Here is an 18,131-nt window from a genome sequence, read left to right as displayed (position 1 = left end):
TTTTATAACACACTCCTCAACTCCCTCATTCCCAATTCATTCTGCGTGCTTCTTCTTCTTCTATTTTTTTTTTTAAAATTATATATAAATCTCATAAATAAATTTATTTATAAATAAGTTTTAAAAAATTTAAAAACTATAACTAAATTTTTTAAGATTTGAGTGTAATTTAAATTTTGGATAAAAAGATAATAATATCTCAATTAAATATTATATCAGTCAAATAATTTATAGTTATAACTTTAACTTTTTACAACTGTAATTTCATATATTCAATAATTAAACTAATCAGTTTAACTATTAAATATGTAAATTTATAATCATAAAAAACTGAAATTATAGTTATAAATTATTGATAAAATAATTATAAACAATCAATATTAAACTTTATTAGTAACACATGATTGTTTAACAATTGAAAATGTGAAATTATAATTGTAAGTAGTTATAATTATAAATTATTGATGAAATAGTTATAAGTTAATTATTTCATTGATATAATGTATATTTAATAAAGACATTATTGTCTTTGCTGTCAAATTTTAAATTACACTGAAATTCTAAAGGATTAACCATATTTTCTAAATTTTATGGAACTTCTTATAAATAAATTTACTTTATGGAACCTATACATAATTTTTTCTTTTTTCCCAAGTCATGCTTGCCAGACCTCCATCAATGGAGGATTTAAATCACAACTTTTTTAACAAAAATTAGTCTGGGCGATAAGACTTTTTTAACGGTGTGAATATTATAATTTTCTTTTTTGCGTTTTGTATATTATGCTTAGATTTGTTCAGTTCTTTTATAATCATTTTAGTTTCTAATTCAATAACGACTAATCTTGTAAACTGAGTCAATTATAAAAATGTAGTTTTTTTTTAATCTAAATTGAGCTGCCAGCAGTTTCAATTGATGTTTTAACCATGCAGTTCATTTCTTAAAACGACTCTTATTCCTATTCTTTATTATATAGTTAAATTTTTTTAAAACAATTTTAACAATAATTTTAGGATAAAAACGTGTCTATTTTGAGGGGGTGGGTTCTCGATTAGTTTAATTCAGTTCAATATCAAAATGTATAAAAAATTAGAAATGATTGACCAAACAATACAAAAAGTATAAACCAAACCGAATCGAATCAAATAAGGTATTCAAACCAAATAAGGATCAAATCAAAATTTAACAATTTAGTTCGGTTAGTTAATTCAATTTTGAACTCCATATTGGGCCGCTTGGACTTGAGTTAATTTTTTTTTACTAAAATAAATAAGGCTTATATATAAAATTGGGTTTATAAAATAATAATAGTCCATTATAATGAGTCATGGTTTCAACTTATTAAATTATATGTTTACTTTTATTTAAGTATAAAATTAAAAAGAATAAAATAAAATAAAGTAATTAATAAAATAAATATAATTTATAAATTAATAAATTATATATACATCATAACTCGACTGGCTCAGTTTGTTTGATTTTAAATCTCATTAATCAAATTAAACCGATCGACTGAAATGGTTTTTCAAAAAAAATTGACTCAAATCAAAAAATTCAAATAAACTAAATCAAATAACAAAAATTCAATTTGATTCGATTCAATTTAATTTTCAGTTTCAGTTTAGTTTTACTTGATTTCTGTTTTAAAAATTATTTTCTATTTTTAAACAAAAAATAAATTTTGAATTGAAATATTTTTAAAACTGTTTTTTTTTAAACGAGAAATGGAAACATTGTTAGATCTGTGATGTTGTTTTCTTTTTTTTTTTTAAAGCATGCTATATTTAATTATTGTATATTATCTCCAATTATGGCTAATCACTGTAATAGGCCATAGCCATTAATCACTAGTGATCACCATCCTTCATTTCCTAACTCTAATAGTACATTCAGATTAATGAAAATTTCAATTTTGAGTTGAATTTAGTCCAAATCTCTTATCTGGCTACATAAAAATTTATGAATTCAAATTTAAATTCATTATATACTCTAATCATTTAAAATTTTAGTCATTTCAAATATCTTGTTCTCTTAATTTTTTAATTATTAATATCCCTATGACTCATGTATCTTTTCTCGTATTTCATTTCGATCGTCTCTTGTCAATTAAAAAATATAGAGAATTTTTTTTTAATTTTTTATTTTCATTTCAAATCTCGACTCATTTATCTTTTTCATTGAAATATTTTAAATTACCCAAACAAAATATTTTAAATAAATAAATTTTAAATATGAGATTTTGCATTTCAAATCTAAAATTCTAATCCATGATCCAAATATCACCTAAAACTATTTTCAAATTGATATAATCAGACATATTTTTATTTTATTTTATTTTATTTTAAAAATTAATCTTTAAAATTAGTTTACAGAATAATTTTTAAAAACAAAAAATAGAACAAAACTAAACAAGACCTTAATCTCTAACACCCCTATCAAGCTGAGCCATGCTCACGAGCTTGGAGCCAAAAAGTGACGCCCATATATAATTTCAAACGTGTTAGTTTAAATTGATATTAAATTGATATTTTTGTTCAACTGAATAAAATAAAACAAATTAAAATTCAAATATAATTCTAAAAAATGAGTAACCAATTGTTATTAATCTAAGAGTGTTAATTGTCACAAGTTTATAATGATACCTGTAACAATTGGTGGTGATTATTTTTCTTATAAATATATAAAGTAAGTGGATTGATATGTGCAAGTTTAGATATCAAATATACCCCGACAATGTATTGATAATTTGGATATACAATATAAAATTCTGATATAATATAAGCCTCTATAGTACTTATTTACATCGGTTCACAAGTTAATGGACTAGAAAATATTAGTGTACAACCTATCCAAATGTAAATAATGTGATAAAGAAGTACGCTAAAATAATAAATGTATAATTGAAATACATGGAATCTTAGTTAAAAAAATATAATGAGAAAATTACATCAGGAAATCATATAAACATATTTACTTGCAATATGATACACAACAATGTTACTGTCTAATAAAATGAAATCTCAATTTTAAATGAGATGAAGTATCTGATGAGGATATTTTAGTTGAAAAAATTATTGTGAATTATAATTTATTTTTCCCTTTAACTTACTTCTTTCACACTCATGTCAAATGTTAAGGGGAGTCTTGACCACGAGATATTTTACTCAGTTCTAATATTTAAAGAAAGAATACATGTGTGTGTGTGTGTGTGTGTAATTTTATAGTGTTAAGATACCTTGTTCAATCAAATCATGACTTATATTAGATCTCATCTTTTTAAGTCCATGATTTACCTTTGTTAATAATATTGAAACTCTTTGTAAATTACACGTGATTTATCAAAACTCAAAACGCTTGAGGCGAATCATCAATTACAAGTAATTTATCAAAATTCTTAAACTGATAGCATGACTTTCCAGGACAAATAAACATATTCAAAAGTATTTTGATCCTTTTTTTGTTTTATTGTTGAACTTTTCAACCTGGCCTTTATTCTCACCCTTAATCTTATTATTTATATATTTTTTTCTCTATTTGAAAAGAAGGAATTTCTTTTGCTATGATGATGAACCATATTAAAAAATATTGTAGTTAAACAAATTTGAATATGAGTGTATCTGTAACTTTTTTTATCAAATTATAAATATTTTTTATCTCATCTCAACCTGATTGTCAGTCTATTAAAATTGTATTTCTTAAGCTTTTATGAAGTTCCTTTACCGTATTCATTAACCAAATTCTGTTATCTCCAAACAGAATTGAAATATTCACTTGAGAAGAATAATTTGTTTGACAATCTCTTCTTTCGTACAACGCTCGGGTTAATTAACTTTAATTTAATTAAAAACAAGTATATTAAATATTACATGAGTGTATATGTGAAAACAGTAATTCTTGTATAATATGCATGGTTATAAGGGATGACCCAAAACTTTTATTCAAAAAAATAAAATAAAATTGGCCATATATGAACTGAGCTATAAAGTATAAACCATTAAATCATATAAAACTGAATTAATAGATCAATACATATGACTTTCACAAAAGTATAGCTGAACAACATTCTCACAAATCTCACAAACCAAAAGCTTCTAATTTGGCAGCCATAAAATTATCTGGAGCTACCACCTGTGTTATATCTGAAGTGTATTGCACTAATATATGCAGTCCCGTACACTTATTTCTACAACATCTAAAATATTGTATTGTGTGTGTTAGTGCTTAAAGAACATTTCAAAAATCTTTTGACAAATTGAATTACCTGGCTGGTGAGGAACACCAACAACAATTTCCAAAACGTGGGAAAAATTGTGGTGGCCACATGTGTTTCCTTACCATGTGAGAGGAGTATAAATATAAATAGGTGAATAGATATTATGGGTAATTGTCTCCTACTTTTTTTTTAAAAAAAAAGACGTGGGCAATTTCAGGAATTGAATCAATTAAAATGGTTAAATAGGTTTCTACAATAATTTGAAATTAAATCTTGAATCTGAAAATTTTCAAATTCGAATTTAAACATGAAACCCATCAAATTGACATTTGTATTAGTATAAATACTAGGCTGAAAAAAAATTAATTCATTTCAATACATTAGAAGCCGCTACAAATAATTAAATCAGCATTATTGTATCGAAGTGAGGTAAAGGACTCATGAAATGATCAAACATTTGCAAAGTCAATAACAGAACCATCGAGATTTTGATTGCTCTTCCATGGAGCTCTACAAATGACACACGTAAGTGATGCCTTGTTCTCTTTGGTTTTCTTCCACTCGACGAAGCACCGTTCATGAACCACACTCTGACACGTCTCGCAGGCCACAAGTTTCACTTCCTTTCCCGTCTTCATCATCTCCTCCAAACAAATCGGACATCCATTATTGTCATCACTAGCCCCAGTACCATCGTCCACTACCACCTCTGCAACATCATCGACCACTACCACCTCTGCAACATCATCCTCCACTACCACCTTTGCAGCATCATCGTTCTTTCTTCCAAAATTACTAAAGATCCTGTCCATGAACATGTCGCAGATTTCCTTGCTGGCAAAAGCCTCCGGCGACATCGGCAGGTTCAGAATCCAGCGGAGCATGGTAGGGCCCAAAGTCCTGCTGAAGCAGCTAGGGGGGATCCTGAAGACACAATAAAAGATGAAGATAATGTGCTGGCAATAGTACCATGGGTCGCCGTTAGGGCGAGAGAATGATGTCCGCTTACAGCTGCAAAAGATGACATTGGAGAATTGGACCTTGTAAAGGTTGATTTCTCCGAGGGGGTCATGAACGAAGAACGCTGATTCGAGTCGAAAAATTAGCTTTAGCTGGTACTGTAGCAGGTCCATGGATCGATGCTCTCTCTTTTGCTTGTGTGGTCAGAGTCAGAATCACAGAAGCAGTTTTTCGTGTCTGCTTAAAAAAAATGTTCTAAATGATATCTCTGGACCTTACCCTGATTTAATGTTTGAATTCAAATACTGATATTGATAGATATCAATAATCACAGGATCTATTTATTTAACGGTTAAAATTTAATCAAATTTATTTATTCAATTTAATTATAGTTTGTAAATTAGCTTACACTGATGAGAGATCAGATTTTAACAATATTTAAATCTATTTTTTTTTAATTTTTTACGTTTTATTATAATATTTTTTTTAAAATATTAAATATTAATCTTTAATTCCAATTTTTTTGTAAATTAATCGTTCAAGTTTCATATTAATGTTAATATCATGCAAAGTTGCAAAGAGTCTGATCATAATCTTTTATTAGGTTTTAAATAAATAATATATAATCAATTACAGTTTTTGAAATCAAAACAAAACAGTCTGATTTGAAGTATCAAAATAATAATAACAATTTAATTACAATATATAATAATAATATGTATCGAAGTCAAAAACAGTTTATGGTTCTGATTTGATGTCAATGACATCAACATATTATTGTTTTGGATTTAAGTCAGTATATTGTATGTTTAAGATGTTAGTTTTTAATTAAATCAAGTCGTATAAAATTTTTATATATTATTTATTTTATAATAAATTTTTATTGTTAATATTACCAACACATTGAAGTTCTTTTATTTTAATCAGAAAGAATAAAGCTTTTTAGGTATGTAAGGTCAAGAATGCAAGTTTTTTTAATTTAATTTATTGATTTATTAGCAAATAATTTTTGATATATATATATATATATATAATATTTGACATGTCTAATTTCAAATTAATAAAATACTAAAATAAAAAATTATATATAAACTAGCAGAAGGTAACCATGCGTTGCACGGGCAATATCATGAACATCTCTTTTTTTGACATTTTATGATAAAGAAATTTTTTCTATTTAGAATTTTAAGGTATTTTAAACAAAAGAATATAAAAGGAAAAACTATTTTTAAGGGGAGATATAATGTAATCAATATACTATGGTGTTTGTTACAATGACACACACACCCCATGAACCTTAGATTTATATTAGATTCCAATTTACCAAAATGATTTTCTATACTCTCCACTAAAAGATCACATGAAATTTTAGAATTGTAGCTCCTTGTTTTTTAAATTATATATTTTAGTCCTTGTTCTTTTGAGTCATCATCATCAAGGTGTTTAGCATTTAGATACTCATTTCATTATCTTTTTGTGTTCCTTTGTGTTTAATGTGTCATGATAATAATTAACATTGATTAAAGTGGATTTGTGGGTAATGGCTCCGTATAACATTTTCTTTTTTCTTGGTTGAGATCTTATCAATTTTTTTCATGATCCTATTTTTTATGTAATTGTACTTACACAAATTGTTATATTTTGTACATTTAAATTTTAATTTTTAGAGATACTGAAAAAGTGTAAGTAAAAAATTGTCATTTTTTGATATAAATTCTTTGAAATTTTAATAGTTACAGGTTCTTTATTATAGACAAAGATGTCACTTAGTTTGATTGCACAAATATGATTTAGTGAGACAAAATCTTGTAATTAGAAATTTTTTTGTCCTTATTTTAAATTTTCACATATTTTTATTCTTATTTTAGTTTAATTTAATCTTTTCATCATTTAATGCCATTCGCCCCCTAGTAAAATTCTTAATAGAAACAAATGAAATTTTTATAGGAGGCATTGAATTTTAGAGTCATATTATACTAAATTTCACTTTTTACCCAAGGGAATGGCCTCCCATAATAGCAAATATAGGCTATGCCCTCCTGGTAATAGATCATTATCAAAGAAAATTAGGTTTAGAAAAAAGTTACTATCTAATAAAAGATGATTGTACACAATTAAAGTGACAGAAAATATTTCATCACATATGAGGAGAGCCATTTTTTAAATGTTAATTTATTGTCTATTAAAAGTAAAACTAAGTGATTTTACTAGGTAAGAGTTTTTTTTTTTAAAAGATCAATTTACTATAATAGAAGAAGCTAAGAAATAATGTAAGGGTAGATTCATTTCGTGAGATTCATTCTTGAATATGTTTAATAATTTTTTATGACCTACTGTTAGAAGTTCATGTTATTTCATCACATTTTCCTTAGATTCTAGTCCATTTTGGCTTATTTGTATATGTTTTTATTGCCCAATTTAGGAAAATGTGCATTTTGTTTTGGGTTTGTGTTCTTGGCTTTAATTTGATATTCTTAGCCTAATTTCATGTTATTTTGATTAGAAGCATTTCTGGAGCTTTGTGGATTTTTTTGAAAGGCTTTTGGATGAAGAAATCAAGAGCAAAATGAATGATTTTTGTTAGCTGTAAAAACAGTGCAAAACTGCCAAAGTCGTCTCAAAGTCGTGACTTTCGTTCGCGACTTTCGTCACTGTCAGAAAAACGCTGCGTTTCATTTATCAAAAATTAGTTGGCTAGGACACATATAAGCTGAGAGCTCGACCCAGAACGCACTCTTCAGACTGTTAGACACTTTTGGAGCTCGGTTGTGCTAGGGTTTGGGCATTGGAAGAGTTGGGATCAAGAGATTGAAGCTTTGAAGACATTTGGAGCTCATTTTCTTTGGTTTTTCTATTCCTCTTCCCTTTCCTCTCTTGTAATATGAAATGAGTCCACTTATTTTGTATATTTGTAGCTTGTGGATGATTATGAGTAGCTAAACCCTTTGTTCTAGGATCATTTGGAACCCTTGTATGGATTAACACTATATTTCTCCTCTCTTTTATGATTAATGATATATATGTGTTTATTTTACTCTTTCCTTAATGCTTCTACTTGATTGGCCACCATTTAGATGTTGGGTTCACTTAATTGATGCTTGAGAGGGCTAGGTTGAGTGTAGAACTTGGGTAAAATTGTGTAAGAACTTGATATTTGCATGTTGAATGGATGGTTTTGCTAGTAAGATAGAGATATACTTGCTAGCCTTGCATAGCCACATTAGGGTTGATGTTTAAAATTGAGTTTTATTAATTGCAACAAGAAATTGGGCAATTAATTTAACGAAACACTTGTTCATGACTTGAGAGAGCTTGTCCAAGTATTTTTAGAACCCTAGGTTAGCACTTATTTTCATTAAAAGCATTTATGAGAGGAGGTAATTTTGGTGTTATGAAATGCAAGGGGGACAATTAATCTTAGGTCTCAATTTGTGTTGGAAGTTTGTGAATCACTCACTTTCTTAATTTTCTAGTGTTAGTTTCATTTACAAAATCATTTTCACCTAACGTTGCGTAGCTTAACTTGATCGAATTTACTTAGTCTTTTACTTGATCATTATTTTTGAACAAATCCTCGAGGGAATGATACTTTACTTTCATTATATTACTTGCTACGATCTGTGCACTTGCGGTGAGTAATAAGTTTTTGGCGCTGTTGCTAGGGATTTGCTTTTGAAAATATTTTGATCAACCTTAGACTAGTAATATTAGATTTCGCTTGAGCTTTGTAGATATTAGTTCTAGTTTTTTATTTAGTCTTTGTTCAGTGCTTTTGTTTTAGTTTGATACTTCTTGGGTTGTTTCTTCTTCAGGTTCCCATTTGGCATATGCAAGTCATAGGCCCAGAAGGATTAGAAGTGATACTTGAAGGATTGACAATCTTTGAAGAAACCGAGTCTCCTAATTCTGAAAGAACTCCTGAAACTCAATCGAGAAATATGGCAGAAGACCAGTATGATACCGCCTCAGTCAATGACTTTGCTAACCGAAATCTGAGGGGTACTCAATCTTGTATTCGAATGCCGGAGTTTCAAGCACATACTTTTGAGATCAAGCCCGCTATGATCACAATGCTTCAAATGCATGGTGTGTTTCATGGTCTATTCAATGAAGATGCTAACAAGCACTTGATGTCTTTTGTGAAAGTATGTGATTCTTTCAGACAAAACGGGGTACCTAAAGATGTCTTGCACTTACGGTTATTTTTAATTTCTCTACAAGACAAGGCTAAAGAATGGTTTAACAGTCTTCCCGAAGGTTCTATTAGTTCATGGGAGGATCTTGAGAACAAGTTTAAAGCTCGATTTTCTCTAATGATAAAACTGTGGAAGCAAGAGATGAATTTCTTAGCTTTAAGCAATATCCAGAGGAACATCTCTATGCAGCTTGGGAGAGATATAAGATGCTGATGAAGAAATGCCCTAATCATGGGGTGGACAAGTGGGTAGTGATTCAGATCTTCTGTAATCGTATGAATTCATCTTCGAAGGCCATGGTTGATTCTATCACAAATGGGGGATATCAGAATGTGCCTGTCAATGAAGTTTTTCGCCTCTTAAACCAATTGTTTGCGAACAACACTCAAAACACGGATAGAAGGAATACATCAATGGTGACTAGTGCTAAAGATGATTCCTCTTCCCAGATTGTATCCATCTTGAATGCAATGAACAAGCGTTTTGATGTGTTGGAATCTCAAATGCAAAAGGGAAATTCTCATAATGTGCATGCTATCCAAGCCATTCCAACTGTGTGCATTCAATGCAATGATATGCACATGCCCGATCAATGTCCTCTTTATATGACCACTGAGTCTGTCAACTATATGGGCAAGTTTCAAAATCCTCATAACAACCCTTACTCTCAAACCTAACTCTCAAACTTACAACTCAGGATGGAGGAATCATCTTAATTTTTCATGGAGTCAAGAGAATTCTTCAAATCAACCTTCATCCTCTAATGTCAAGCCACTTCACCCTCCGGGTTTTTAAGCTCCACCAAAGCCAATGCCGGTTAAAGAAGAGGAGTCTAGAATGGAAAAGATGCTAGCACAAATCTTGAGTAATCAAGAGTCTGCAAGAGTTAAAACTAAGGCAACTCTTACTCTTCATGATACCGCAATCAAGAATCTCGAAGTACAAATGGGGCAATTGACTTCACAAATGAATGCTATGTCAAGAAGTAATCTCCCTAGTGACACTATTCCAAATCCTAAAAGGGATGGTAAGGAGGAGTGTAAAGCAATCACTTTGAGAAGTGGGATGCAATTACCCGAAGTTCTTATGCCAAGTGCAAGTGATGTGAGTAGTGGTACTACTAAGGTGGTTGTTGATAATGAAGTGATTAATGAAGAAATTGTGGTTGAAGAGTGTGACAACTCAAAGAATAATCAAGAAGAGAAAAAGAATGAAGATCAAGCTAAAAAGGTTAGCAATGAGAAAAAGCCACAAGAGGCCAAGCTAAAATATGTGCCTCTACCACCTTTTCCTCAAAAGGCCTAGGAAGCAACAAGAAGATGGCCAATTCTAAAAGTTTCTTGATATGTTCAAGCAATTGCATATCAACATTCCTTTTGTGGAAGCTTTGGAGCAAATGCCTAAATATGCTAAGTTCATGAAAGATGTGCTCTCTAAAAAGAGAAGGTTTAATGAGTTTGAGACGGTTACTCTAACCAAGAGTTGTACGGATATCATTAAGCAACTACCTTAAAAGTTGAAGGATCCCGGTAGCTTTTCAATTCCGTGTCATATTGGGAATAAATTTTTGGGTAAGGCATTATGTGATCTTGGAGCTAGTATCAATCTTATGCCTTTCTCTATTTTCAATAAATTGGAGTTGGGTGAAGCTAGACCAACAACCGTGACTTTGCAATTAGCGGATAGAAGCTTGGCTTATCCACGCGGTGTTATTGAAGATGTTCTTGTAAAAGTGGATAAATTCATTTTTCCGGTTGATTTCATTGTCCTTGATTGTGAGGTGGATCGTGATATTCCTATTATCTTAGGAAGACCATTTTGGCAACCGCTAGAACCTTGATTGATGTTGAAAAAGGTGAGCTTACTATGAGGGTGGATGATGAGCAAGTCACTTTTAACATGCACAAGTTGATGAAATCTCCCAATGATCTTGAGCAATACTTCTTTGTTGATATGCTTGATCAAGTTGCATAAGAAAAATTCAATGAGGCAATTCGTAATGATTTTTTGAAAGCCTTGTTTCTAGGAGCTCAATTAAAGACTCAAGATGGAGAAGAGTGTATAGCTATCATGAATGCATCACCAGTTTATCCTAAAAACCGTGTTCAATTTGAATCTCTAGATTTATCTTCTCTTGGTAGACCATCTTTGAAATCCTCTATTGAAGAGCCACCATCTCTTGAGTTGAAGACATTACCCTCTCATCTTCGGTATGTCTATTTGGAAGCCAACAATACTTTGCCAGTGATTATTGCTGCGGACTTGAATGAACAACAAGAAGAGCAACTTGTGGAAGTCTTAAAAGCTCACAAGAGAGCTATTGGGTGGACTATTGCCGACATAAAGGGTATTAGCCCTTCAATTTGCATGCATAAGATTTTTCTTGAAGATAATCATAAAACTTCTGTGGAACATCAAAGAAGGTTGAATCCTATTATGAAGGAAGTTGTGAAAAAGGAGATCTTAAAATGGCTTGAGGCGGGCATTGTCTATCCTATTTCTGATAGCTCTTGGGTGAGCCCAGTTCAATGCGTTCCAAAAAAGGGAGGCATGACTGTAGTGGCTAACACCCACAATGAGCTAATTCCTACTCGCACTGTCACTGGGTGGAGAGTATGCATGGATTATCGAAAGCTAAATGAGGCTACTAGGAAAGATCACTTTCCTCTTCCCTTTATCGACCAAATGCTTGACAAATTAGCTGGAAGGGAATTCTCTTGCTTCCTTGATGGGTATTCAGGCTATAACCAAATTGCCATAGCTCCAGAGGATCAAGAAAAAATGACATTTACTTGTCTTTATGGAACTTTTGCTTTCAAGCGCATGCCTTTTAGGTTATGCAATGCACCGGCCACTTTTCAGAGGTATATGATGGCAATTTTCTCTGATATGATTGAGCAAACTATGGAAGTTTTCATGGATGACTTCACAGTTTTTGGGGATTCATATGAGGAATGTTTGATCAACTTGGCCAATGTGTTGAAGAGATGTGAAGAGACCAACTTGGTCTTGAATTGGAAAAAATGCCACTTCATGGTTAAAGAGGGCATAGTTCTTGGCCATAGAGTCTCCAAAAATGGCTTGGAGGTAGATAGAGCCAAAATTTTAGTGATTGAGCAACTTCCTCCACCTACTAATGTTAAAGGTGTGAGGAGTTTTCTTGGTCATGTGGGATTTTATCGCCGCTTCATCAAAGACTTCTCCAAAATAGTCTAGCCTCTTTGCACTCTTCTTGAGAAAGATGTTGAATTTAAATTTAATGATTCATGCTTGAAAGCATTTGAAGAGTTGAAGAAAAGACTTGTGTCTGCGCCTATCATGATGGCTCCTGATTGGAGTTTGCCTTTCATTGTGATGTGTGATGCTAGTGACTTTGCTGTGGGTGCTATGCTTGGCCAAAAAAAGAAAAAGTACTTCACCCAATTTACTATGCTAGTAGAACACTTGATGATGCTCAAGAAAACTACACCACGACTGAGAAAGAGCTTCTTGCAATGGTGTTTGCTTTTACTAAGTTTAGATCATATCTTGTGGGTACTAAGGTGACAGTTTACACTGACCATTCAGCTTTGAAGTACCTATTCAGCAAGAAGGAGTCTAAAGTAAAGTTAATTCGATGGGTACTACTTCTATAAGAATTTGACTTAGAGATTATTGATAGGAAGGGTACTGAGAATCAAGTGGCGGACCATCTTTCTAGGTTGAGTACTGATGCTCAACTTAAATGTAATGTTGTTATTGATGAAGCTTTTCCTGATGAGCAACTCTTTAAGGTTGACAATATTCAAACATCGTGGTATGCGAACATTGTCAACTATCTTGTTTGTGGCATCTTGCCCTTTGATTTGAAGTTTCATCAAAAAAAGAAGTTTCTCCATGATGCTAAGTTGTATTTTTGGGAAGAACCCTATCTGTTTCGCCAATGTGCTGATCAAATGATCAGAAAGTGTGTTCCTGAGTGTGAGCAACAAGAAATTTTAAGATGTTACCATTCTTCTGACTATGGAGGCCACTTCGGGGGTGACAAGACAACATCTAAAATCTTGCAAAGTAGTTTCTATTAGCCCTCTTTATTCAAGGATGCATATGACTTTGTTTTAAAGTGTGATAGGTGCCAAAGGATGGGTAATATCTCTAGAAGGAACGAAATGCCACTCAACAACATGCTCGAAGTAGAATTGTTTGACGTGTGGGGCATAGACTTCATGGGACCATTTCCCATGTCTTTCAACAATCAATATATCCTTGTGGCTGTAGACTATGTCTCAAAATGGGTCAAAGCGGCGGCATTTCCCACTAATGATGCTAAAGTAGTGCTCAAGTTCTTGAAGAAGCATATTTTCACCCACTTTAGAGCACCAAGAGCCATTGTGAGTGATGGTGGTACTCACTTTTGCAACAATCAATTTCAATCTCTCTTGAAGAAATATGGTGTCAAGCACAAGGTCACACTTGCCAACCATCCTCAAACTAATGGGCAAGCTGAGATTTCTAATCAGGAAATTAAAAAGATACTTGAAAAGACGGTAGGAGTGGCAAGAAAAGATTGGTCCACCAAACTTGATGTATTTGTGGGCTTATCGAACGGCTTACAAAACTCCTATCGGCATGTCTCCATACCGGTTAGTTTTTGGGAAAGCATGTCATTTACTGGTAGAGCTAGAACATGGTGCTTATTGGGCTATTCAAAAGCTCAACTTTGATTTTAAAGCCGTGGGTGAAAAGAGACCTCTCCAACTGAATGAACTTGATGAATTTCGGTTAAATGCATATGAGAATGCTAGGCAATACAAGGAGAAGACAAAGAGATGTCATGACAGGAAAATTTTATGCAAAGCATTTGAGCCAGGCCAAAAAGTACTCTTGTACAACTCTAGATTGAGATTATTTCCTGGCAAACTCAAGTCTAGATGGTCGGGACCGTTCAATGTGGTCCAAGCATTTCCTCATGGTGCTATTGAGCTAGAGAGCAGTGAAGGAGAAAGATTTAAAGTCAATGGACAACAAGTGAAGCATTACTGGGGTGGTGAGGTAGATCGTGAAGCAATCACCTTGCCCTTATCTAATGCCTCTTGAAGAAGAGAAGAGTCAGGCTGAATGACTATAAAACAAGCACTACTTGGGAGGCAACCCAAGCTCTGAACCTTATCTTTGATTTTTCTTTTGTAGTTTAGTTGTTTTGGTGAAGTTATATGTGATCTTATCTCTTTTGCAAGTTAACAAGAAGATATGAGGAAGTATAAGCCTTTGAAGGAGCAAGAAATGTGGCCAAAGAACAAAAGAGCACAAAAGGAAGGAAAATTTCAGGGAATTCAAACTATTTAAGTTGTTTTTATGCTTATAAACTTGTCTTGACAATTATTTTGAGCTTATTGAAGTAAATGCAATTTTTGTGGTTTGATTCCCATGAAAAATGGTTCTTTTCAGGGGTTGATTGCATTTAAATTGAAAGAAATTGTGTATGGTTGATGAATGATGGTTAGAGATTGATTTTGGAGTGAATTGAGTGTTTGGAAGAGGTTTTACAGGGTGAACAAATCAGATTTTTAAAAATAGAGTGCTGTAGAATTTTGCTGTCAAGAAAGTTCTGACACAAGTCATGACTTTGAACTCACGACTTTGAGATTCCAGAGAAGGTCAAAGTCGTGACTTTCATTTCAGTCTTAAATCCGAAGTCACGACTTTCATCTCCTCTGGACCTGTTTTAAAAAAAATGGATTTTTTTATTATATAATAATAATAATAATTTATATAATATTTATATATGTATTTTTTTTCTTTTCTTTTCTGTCCTTTTCTTTTCTTTCCCTTATGTGTTATAATAATAATAAATATATATATATATATAGATATTTATATAGATATAATAAAAAAATTCCTTCTTCTTCTTATCCTTCCAGTTCTACAGCTCTCTTTAATAAAAAAAATATTCTCTTTCTTCTTTCCATTCCAGCGTCTGTAGCTGGTCTTAAAAAAAATTCATCAGCTAACCTCACGGGCTTTCTTCCTTTATTTCCCTGTCCGATTTTGTCCTGCTCTTCATGCTCTCGCATTTCTGTCCAATTCTATCATTCCCTTCACTTCTAATCACCGTCGTTCCCCTGCTCCTCCACTGCCAGCATCCACGGTATCCCTTGCCATATCGCTTCCTGTCTCTCTTGATCCCTCTTCAGTTCTCTTTCATAGCCCACGACGTACCCCATTTCTTCTTTCATTTCCTCATTCCCTGCCATTTTTGTTCAAACCAGAGCCTTCATCCTCGCCGTAAACTGCTGTTTCCTTCCTTTACCAGTCATCATTTCCGTTCAAACCATGGAGTGTTTCTTCTTCAAGCTTCAATCTTAGCTCAGAAGCATCTCGTTTCACAGCCATTTCCATTGGAGCTACACTGTTCATGCCTGTCTGCTACTGTAGCTCCCTCTTCGCCATAGCTAACAGTGGAACTCTAAGGTATATTCTTCGCCATTCGTCCCTGTCTTTTCTTCCCGAGCTTAAATCCTGTATAACCCAGTGAAATTTCTCTCTTCCATCTTCATCGTCATTCTCCTTTATTCTCTGTACACTCCACCGTGTCCTCCCCTTTCTCCACCGAGCTGTTCAAGATTCAAGAACCTTGAATTTAGTCGTTGCCCAGCTGCTATTATGCTCACTTGTTGTAAAAAAAAAACTCCTTTCATTTTTTTGGAAGCAAGGCTCTGATTATTGCTTTGGCTGGGTTTAAAATCACTCTTCCTGCCGTGTTCTCACTGTTAGAGATTGTATTTTGAGGTACATTATTTTGTTGGTCTACTTTACCTTGCTTCTGTGTAGCTTAAACTCTGTACCATTAACCTCTACAAGTATGTTTTTTGCTATTGGAATTGATTTTGACTGAGCTGAGGACTTGTGTGAATGTAATGCTGTTTTGATGATTTTTGTTTTACCTCACTCCTAATTGTGATGCTTGAAGTTTAAACCATGATCTTGGAGCTTAAATTCTGTATTTTCTTCATTGGAGAGTTTAGTCATAGATAGCTAGTCTTGGCAGTGGAAAGTGAAAGCTATTTTGATAAAAAAAAAATTTCATATTTGCAATGTGATCATTTGGTGTGAATGTTGATAATATTCTCTTGATTTTGCTGAGAAGATACTTTCCTCTAAATGAAACTCTTATTTTGTAACTTTAAGTTGCATTGAGAATGAAATGGATGTTGTTGCTCAGTAAATTCAAGATGCATTTATGACTGGGATTGGCTTGAATCTGCTGCTAACTACTCTTGTAGTTTGAATTGAGACCATTGCAATTTTTTATTTTTTGGAATCTCAGGATATGTGAAGAATTTCTTTGGTTGTATGTGAAGAATTTCTTTAGTTGAATGTTCTCATTATGACACTTGAGCTTATGATTGTAACTTGTGCTCAACACTCACTGTCATGCTTCTTGACTCTGCACTTGGCTTTACTCTTCATGTTTTGAATCCTTAGTTCAAATCTGTTATGTAGAAGCTAGACCTTGCTTAAATATGTTATGTAAAGTGCCATTTTGTGCTAGCTTTATTTAATCTTGTTTGCTTTAAGTTTGAACCTTTATTCTTCCTTATATTGGCTATTGCTCATTGGTATTGCATTAAGTACTTTCTTGCAGGCAATGGGTAAGAAAAGTGTTCCTCTTTCCAAAAAAGCTAAGGTCATTGAGGTTGGCGAAAGTTCCAAAGGGATCGGGATGGGATAAAACTTGATTTGCCACTACTGCGATTCAAGATTATTTTGAGCAAAATTTGAAGGAGAGAAAAATAGTTCAAGAAAGACCCTTCCCTTTGAGATGGTCTGAGCAATTCTACAATGATTTGCATGATGTGTATCATGCTACTAGCCTCATCCGTGAACAGAGCCGTGCCTCTCAGCCGCTTGTGGAAGCTTACTATGCCTACGCTGCTTGTAAGGATACCTTGCGATGTAAGGTACAGGGCAAATGGGTAGAGATCACTGAGGATACATTTCAAAAGGTGTACAACCTTTCTCCCATAGAAGAGTGCCAGTATGCCATTTATAAGAATGATAGAACTCAATTGCCATTTAATGATGTAGTCCGAGTGCTATGCCTTCTTGACAAAAATATTTGGCAACATGACACCCATGGCAATCCCAAGAGTATTCTACGATGTAATCTGAACAGGACAACTCATATTTGGTGGCACTTCTTGGCATCTAATGTGATCCCAATGACCCATATGAGCGATGTGACTGTTGATCAAGCTGCCCTGTTATATACCTTGATAATGAGGCAACCTGTTGATTTTCCAAAAATCATGTTTGAGTATATGCGAAAGTTGCCTAGAGGTAGATATCGCAAGCAGCCATTTGGGTTCCCACACTTGATTACTCAAGTGTGCTTAGAGAAGAAGGTTCCAACTTATCCGAAGGATCTCATGCTCCCTCCTTTGCCAAAGTTCAATTACAGAGAAATTCGATGTGCTGAAAGACCAAGAGGGGTACCAGATCAAGCTGCGGATGGTAGGAGGCATATTGATCCACCTCATGTTGAGCCTACACTGAGCAACCTCATAGCACTCATCCAGAACATGCATGAGGGCCTCCAAAGCCAGCTAAATCGGATTGACTTCAGGCTCCACCACATTGAGCTATTCTTACATCAGAGATTTCAGATGGACTTGCTAGAGGAAGAAGAGGCGGCCAATACTAATGTTGGCCAAGACTTGAACACTCACGCTGACTAGCTTCACCCTTCCTTACTTTACTGCCTTTTATTTCTGCTTTTAATT

General features: G+C 33.0%; 1 protein-coding gene across 2 annotated transcripts; it reads right to left on the bottom strand.

Moving 5' to 3' along the window:
* Window positions 1-4,613: 4,613 nt before the first annotated feature.
* Window positions 4,614-5,446, bottom strand: LOC129295063 (uncharacterized). 2 transcript variants are annotated; one of them, XM_054933542.1, is made up of 2 exons: window positions 5,223-5,446; window positions 4,614-5,137 (listed from the first exon to the last, which is right to left on the bottom strand). In XM_054933542.1, exon 2 carries the CDS (start codon window positions 5,095-5,097, stop codon window positions 4,663-4,665), a length of 435 nt encoding a protein of 144 aa, XP_054789517.1. In that variant the 5' UTR covers window positions 5,098-5,137; window positions 5,223-5,446; the 3' UTR covers window positions 4,614-4,662. The 2 variants fall into 2 exon arrangements, with proteins under 2 accessions (XP_054789517.1, XP_054789516.1); XM_054933541.1 differs by having other exon boundaries at window positions 5,254-5,446.
* Between the last annotated feature and the right edge of the window lie 12,685 nt (window positions 5,447-18,131).

This window comes from Prosopis cineraria, unplaced genomic scaffold (genome assembly GCF_029017545.1).
Source record: "Prosopis cineraria cultivar Desert tree isolate PC_DT_omini unplaced genomic scaffold, ASM2901754v1 PC43, whole genome shotgun sequence".
Lineage (NCBI taxonomy): Eukaryota > Viridiplantae > Streptophyta > Magnoliopsida > Fabales > Fabaceae > Prosopis > Prosopis cineraria.
Note: the sequence above shows the minus strand (reverse complement) of the source record. Positions and strands in the feature narration are given on the sequence as shown.